The 7,330-nt window shown below is 34.2% G+C and overlaps 1 protein-coding gene across 6 annotated transcripts; it reads left to right on the top strand.

The window, feature by feature from the left end:
• Positions 1–342: 342 nt before the first annotated feature.
• LOC114164043 (la-related protein 1A-like) lies at positions 343–5,335 on the top strand. 6 transcript variants are annotated; one of them, XM_028048511.1, is made up of 8 exons: positions 344–712; positions 850–885; positions 1,092–1,160; positions 1,236–1,380; positions 1,471–1,561; positions 2,942–2,995; positions 4,158–4,230; positions 4,652–5,335. In XM_028048511.1, the coding sequence occupies exons 3-8, from the start codon at positions 1,136–1,138 to the stop codon at positions 4,927–4,929; spliced, it is 666 nt and encodes a 221-aa protein (XP_027904312.1). In that variant the 5' UTR covers positions 344–712; positions 850–885; positions 1,092–1,135; the 3' UTR covers positions 4,930–5,335. The 6 variants fall into 6 exon arrangements, with proteins under 6 accessions (XP_027904315.1, XP_027904312.1, XP_027904310.1 ...); XM_028048509.1 differs by lacking the exon at positions 850–885; XM_028048510.1 differs by lacking the exon at positions 850–885 and having other exon boundaries at positions 345–712; positions 1,044–1,160.
• The last annotated feature ends 1,995 nt before the right edge of the window (positions 5,336–7,330 follow it).

Raw genomic sequence — 7,330 nt, 5'->3', positions numbered from 1 at the left:
GAGGACGTTCATATTCAATACTTTAGAGTTTGTATCCAGAATTTTGCATCCTTGAGTGATTTGATTTAGAACATAGGCCAGAAAGTATTTTTCAATGACAATCCATTTTCAAGTTCATGGTATAAGAATTTCACTTATGCTAAGCATCGAAGAACAATATTAAATTACAAGTAGAAGATTGAAACTGAATACAATATACTACAAAATAAAAAAAAAGTTTAACAAATTACATTCAATCTCAATAATGAAGATCCTTCACTCCAATTCTTGAGATGTAAGTCAATTTTATTTCTCTCAATTTTTTGGGTACATGTCCTACAAATTATTTAATTTGGTGTTAGGACTAAACTCAATAGATAGCATTGGCCAATAAAATCATTTTATTTTCTCCTCAAAATTTTCGAGCTTTAGCCAGGAGTATAACATCACAAGCATAGCCATCTGCAGCAGTGGAAAAAGACAGACCGAAATGCAATGTGCTTCCATTCTATATCCTCACACACAAAAATATGGTGTTTTAAGCCAAGTCTTTCGGTCACTCCACCGCCCCAACAGCAACAGCAACGAGAAGAAGAACCTCTCACGACGACAAAGCCAAGCTCATAACCAGTGCTTCTAACCCATTTGTGAAGCACTGTCTCAAGCTTCGCAATTCCTCTTCCTATCGCCGCGCTCACGCTTCTGCTTTCGTTGTCCGTGCTACCCCTATCAGGTCTCATGTTTTTCCTCTGCTTTTCTTTGAATTTATTTGTCTGGCTTTCCTTTTGGTGGGTTGAGGTACGTTGGCAGTGACCCTTTTGTAATTATAAGTTTTAGGTTTTAGTATATACTCATTTGTAATTTTAATAGGTATTTTGTCATGACCGTTCGAATATTGATGCATAGGTAATTCAGTTCAACCTTTACATATATACATCTTAACACTGATGCAATAAATAATATCTATTTTCCCGCTCCTTCTCCTCGCATTTTCTTCATTCCCCTTCTCGAGCTTCCAGTTCCATCTTAACTGCGTACCCCTCTCATTTTTTAAACTCACTCAGACCCATCAACTCTCAAACCCTCATTCGGATCCATTTTTTCAATATCAGCTAATCCACCGCCTAATCCTGCTTCATTCCTGGGGCCTCAGCCTATGCGACCCTTTGCAAACCCTCCTGGTCAGTTTTTTCTTCTTTTATTTGATTATATTAGTACAACGAAACAAACCTAATGCACCATCTCTTCCTTTATAGAATTCTATTATTTCCCAACACTACAATTTGAACCCTTTGGGGGCATGCCATTTTTAACACGTGCACCTCCTCCTGCAATATTCTTCCCGGTTGTCGAAACCCCTCTCGCCAATACAATAGTCATCCAAATTGATTATTACTTCAGGTAATTTTTCTGTTCTTCGTTATTTACTATTGTGTTTCCCAACAAATCTGGCTGTTGAATTTTATCTTCGTTGCTGTTTTGTTTATGCAGTGATGCTAATTTAGTGAGGGATGAGTATTTAAGGTCCAACATGGATGAACAAGGATGGGTTCCAATTTCTTTGATTGTAAGCTTCCCTCATGTAAGTTAATTATTCTTGATTGAGTAATATTTTCAACGTATTATGCATAAATTACAGTTTCATATCTTAAACTTACATGTAGTGGTGATTTTTTATGATCTTGGTAATATGGTTAATTGTTCTAGACACAGTAGTAATCTATTTTTTATGGATTTTCTTGATGGATTGTTATTTACCTTTAAGGAGTTTTTGGCTTTCATGGCTGATGGTAATTTTTGTTACCCTAGGAGCATTGTTGGTAGTATAAATCGAAGATAAATGAATTTACTGTTGCTTAGGAGAAAACAGTCTGTTTTTATCATGTCCAAATTGGCTAGCTTTTTGTTTGGTGAATTTGGCTTTGATACTATGCTGCTTTTTAATACTTTGTTGACTATGATATGAGATCTACATCTCACAAGTGAAGATCCACCTCCCTGTGAGGTTTAATATTTTTTCAATAATCATCATTGTCAGTGTGACCTGTTGCCACTAAAATTGTGACGGTTTGCTTGAAATCATACTGAACATGAATGATGGAAAAGAACTGGTCATGACTGGTTTTGGATTTCTTAAAGCTCTGAATATTGTGTTAAAATGTGTTTATTTAGTTATTATTAGTGTCAATTTTATTGCTCTTTTCCAGAATTTCTCATTCGCATATACAATGCTATGTAGATGACCAAAATAAGTTATTGTCTCATTTTGTTGTGCAGTATATTAGCTAATTGAAAAAGCCTGCATGCCTTCATCTGTCATTGGTTCTTTGATTGAATGGATGTTGGGTGGGGCAAAATTGTAGTTGTTTGATTTGATTGAGTGTAATAATTATGTGATTCGGAGTTATATTATGAGATTAGACAGAGAATAAATTTAGATATGATTACAGTGGGATGAAAATTGTCTGGCAGTTTCCTTTCATTAAAAACCAAATCCCATATCTTTGTTGCTCTTGCGTTTTTAATAGTACTGATAGAATTGAAAAATGCTTTGTCCACCTAGACTTACAGCTATGCTTGCGAAAGTTTCATGATCTCATAAACAGCTGTGAGCTTGCATGGTTTGTTGGAATACTATTTGCTCACTTATGCCCTTAAGCCAACCTCCACTACCTGCCCCGTTGGTCTGTGTGTCATTCTTAGGAATCTCACACGTTTAGTAGTTTTCACTAATGGTAAATTATGATATTAGTCTATTGTTTGATTGGCAGTTTCCATGGAGTAGGTGAAGTCTACTGCTCAGTTCAAACATAGATAATGAGGCTGTAGCTTTGGTGAAATTGCACAAATTTTATACTGTTAATATTGATCTATACGATTTGGAGTGATAGCATTAAGCTCTCATGAATGATAGGTATCCTAAGTTTGTTTTTTCTCTAAATAGATATTATCTTTTGTGCAGGTTAGAAGTTTGAGAAGCAACATTAAGTTGATACGGGAAACTGTCGAAGTGCAGGTGAGTTCTGATTTTATTGTGGGGTTTGTGGGGTCTGGGGTCCAGGGTCCAGGGTCTCATCTTTAACATTCCTTGTTCTTTAAATTTCTTTCCACTTTTGTTAATTTCTGGGGTCTTACTTTTGTGCGGGTGTGCTTATGATTATATCTTTGAATGCATTTTTTGTGGTTTTGATACTGTTGCAATTGTTCAAAGGAGTTTAATTATGACTTGAGAAAAAGTCGGGGATTGTGGGTTGAATAAATGAACAGTGAGGACAAGGAATTAGATGGGTAGCTTTTGAATTTTATTTTATTTTAGCCTAAAGATGTCGTTGTCTTTATTTAAATTTAGGGGTTTCGGTTTCTTCTCTTCATGTGAGGTTGGATTCTATTAGAAAAGGTTGGATTCTAGTTATTTGAGAATTAGTTGATTTGTTTGGGATTGAGCTCATTCTTTAAAGTTTGGTGGTGCATTACTTGATCATATTTTTGTTAACAAAATTTTTGAGTGTTAGGAAAAGGTAATCAGCTTTAATGTGAACTTGGATATTTAGTTGGATTCTTTGTGGGCTAGTAAAGGAATTAAAGTATTAGGAAAACGTGTGTAGCTAAATTATCTTAACCATGACTTTTACACAGGGATCTTTGCTATGTTGAGACATTAAATTTAATCTAGCCTTGTTGAGACATATGCTTATTGTTTGTGCTGATTTCTCCATAGCTTTGTGGTTTTGGTTTGTGAATTTTGAATTCATTTTTTGGGTGTATTTGGAGTTACACGTTGATGTATTATAAAAGTTTAAGCTGAAACAGGGGGCCTGTGACTTTTGTGATTAAATTTGTTACTCATTTATTATTATATTTTAATTGATGTTGCGTAGAGAAATGAAATTAATTACTGAGGTGGTTTTGTTATGAGTTTGATACTGTTTTTTTTTTTTTTGCTGGTGGTGGTGAATATGTAGTTGTCTTGGGGCTGGTTCGTGTGGCAGAACTCCTCCACTGTTCTATCTTTTTTATCTGGTTCGATTGTGTGTTTGAGCTAGTGTAAAATTCCCATGGTTTGTGTTTTCAATGGTTGAAAAGATGAGAAAATCTATACTCATTGTGACCTCTTTAATGCTCATAAATAAGAAATAATGTTCATCTTCTAAATTATGGTGTTTATTTATCATGGTCAGTGCTCTGGTCTGGAGTTTGATGACATTTTCATGACATTTTCAAGGTTGAGGATGCAGACCCTGTTGGTAAAAAGTATGACAAGGGTGTGTGCTCTTATTTCTTGTGATGTTACTTTTTAAAATAAAATCAGTCTGCATTGAAGCAAGGTTGTCAAACTGAGAGTAAACTTGTAAGACTTTACTTCACATAATTTTTTTTTTAATTTATATAAATAATATCCTAATTCAAACAAGTCCATAAAATTATATAACTTAAAAGTATTTAAAATAAATAAGTTCATACAAATAATGTAAAACATAAATTCAAATATCTATGTCTAATCCTTTAATGATATCATCATCTCCATCATCATGTGCATTTCCAGACATAATGGTATAAATTTTCACTACAAAATTAACAAATGAAAAAATATTATTCAATGGTACGGTGCAAGTGTGTACTGTGTTCGACCCTATGCTGAAATAAATTTAAACACTGAAACAATACACTGAAGCCGGGAGTAAGGATAACGGCAGAAGGGTGGTTGATGGGGAGCGCGAAGGCCGCAGAACTGCTCGCGAGCAAGGAGGAAGGCTGCAGAACTGCTCGGTTGTTGACGACTGCAGAACTGCTCATGATGGCCATAGAACGGGTCGTGATGTTCACAAAACAGGTCGCGACGGCCATGAAAGGGATTGTGATGGTGACATAACGAACTGCGACAGCCACAAAATGACCCGTGATCGTCATATAACAACCTGTGAAGGTAACTCGACCCGTTTCGATTTCTAATTTTTCTCCCTTTCGAACTCGCGAACTCGCCGAAAACTCGTGAGTTTGAACGATTCCAGCGACTTCATCTACTAGTCCACCGATTTTGCTTCAAAAGCCAGTTCACTTTCGAGTTAACTCGCTGGACATCTCGCTGGACATGACCAGGCCCGCAAACTCGTCTGAGTTAACGAGTTAACTTGCGAGTTTGATAACCATGCATTGAAGTATCAGTGCTTTGGATATATGCAAAGCTATCTTATTAAGTTGATAATGTGATTGAAGCAGCACCTTATTTTTTTCTACTTGAATGTTGCTGCAACATAAATCATTGATTATTAGTCTGCTGTATATTTTAAGCGCTTAGTATTTGGTAAGATTCAATTATTATTTGAAATTGTTAGAAGAAGTTTATTATTGTGTTCTAGAATACTCTATAAAGCTGTATTTTGTTGTCATCTGTCTCCCGTTCACTTACAATTAGTTGCGGTACCTGAAGCCTTTTTTCATTGGTGTCAAATTTGGCAATTGTTCCCTCCAGACTAGGTTTACCTCTCTTGTCTTGTTGATTTCGTTTCATGACAAGTCTGTGTGATTGTTTTTTCCACCTATTGTTTACTTCATGCAATCCCTGCACGAATTTTGTCTCTGCTTTCTTGCTCCTATTTAAACTTGATTTTTCATTTGTTATCTGTGCTTACTTACAATTGATACAAGTTATTAAATTGGGTCAATTATATTACTTGGTAGAAACCTTTTCACACAATCGCTTCCATTAAGCTATTCATTTTCCTTTTGGCGTATCTATCTGCAATGAACACCTTAAAATTGACTCTGCTTGAGATTGTAATTATCACTAAACATCAGGCACTGTTCCTCCAACAGGCCATCTCCCATGCCATTTCCCTAAGTTCATCTGGTGATGGTGGCCTTTTTGCCTCTGGTGGATATTCAATGCTTCGTAACATGATAACAATAAAATATGATTTGGAATACAAATACTATAATATAGTTAAAAACAATTTCAAAATTGCGATTAAAAGCCATCAACATAAGAAGACAATTGATCAGGGAAACATTTATTGTACTTTTAAACTTATTGGGTAGTTGTAATTTGTATATGAAATTACATAATCTGATTTCAGCATGTGAATGTGCAAATTACATAACCTTTATTGGCTAGCTTATCCACCATTTATGACAGATGAACTCTATCATAATAATACTCTATTTTTACAATTATAGCAATATTTTATATCAATAAAAAGAAATTGGTGAGCATAGGTTGAAGTGCATACACCCCAAAATAATTATATATGAGATATGATAAGATGATTAAGGAGAATACATTTCCCATGAGCTTGCGGAGGATGCTGGAATTGTTGGCAAAAGTGTACACATGAGAATGAAGTGTACTTTTTTAAATTGGGTTAGTCATTAATATGTGAATTTATGCACTATCTACGATCGTTGTTGGAAAATTGGGCTTGGTGAGCATATTTGCCTAAAAGATTGACTTGCTTGGAGATATTAAAAAATAGAGGTTCTTGTAAATTTTTTTTTTTAAATTAATGATTTTTTTCTTTCAAAAAATTGTCTTGGCAAAAGTTTGACTTTTGTGTTGTTTGGAATTTGTTTAGTCTAATAGAGAATGATAATTGTGTTAATTTTTGTTGTATTGTCGAATTTCTTGTCAATGGTTTTTATGAATTAGAAATGGGTTCTTGAACTTAAGATTGTATCTTTTAAAGACTTGTTTTTTGTTGTAGCCTAATTATGATGTGTTATTGTGTTGTTAATGAATTTAAGTGTGATTGTATGATTAGTATTGTGTAAGCATATGATGATGTAGTTAGCGACTTAGTGAATCTTAGAGTGAAAATTTGGTGGTGTTCAAGATGAATTTGAGGATCATATAGCTTTGAGTGTTCAACATGAGAAGAATAAAAGTGAAAAGAGAAACGGAATAAATAATTTTGTTCTTTAGGTAGGTTAACTTTTAAAGCACATTTTGATATTTATATTATATTGCTCGTGTCATTTAATGTATGAGATTTGATAAATGTTTATTACATGTGTTAGAACTTCAAAATTATTCATTCTAATCGGTTAACTTTTTAACCGTTTATTTTGGTTTATGAATATACCATTAGCTTGTTGAAATTTTAGTTGTTTATTGTGGTGTTACGACCTCCTTGACGATGTTGCCTCTTTGCTGTTCCAACCTCCTTGTATTTGCTCTTCCTTCCTTCGACGTAACACTAACTCCTTTTGTTGCAATTGTTTTCAATGACTTGCTTTTTTTATTTTTAATTTTACATTAAATTGAAAATTTGTTTCTTTTGATTACCATAGGCATTTACGGATTGAGCTTGGTCAACATTTTTGTATCCCTTAATATTCCTTTTATTCAAAATGCAAA

This window comes from Vigna unguiculata, chromosome 9 (assembly GCF_004118075.2).
Source record: "Vigna unguiculata cultivar IT97K-499-35 chromosome 9, ASM411807v1, whole genome shotgun sequence".
Taxonomy (NCBI): Eukaryota; Viridiplantae; Streptophyta; class Magnoliopsida; order Fabales; family Fabaceae; genus Vigna; species Vigna unguiculata.
The sequence above is the reverse complement of the archived record's forward strand: the minus strand, read 5'-3'. Positions and strand labels throughout refer to the sequence as shown.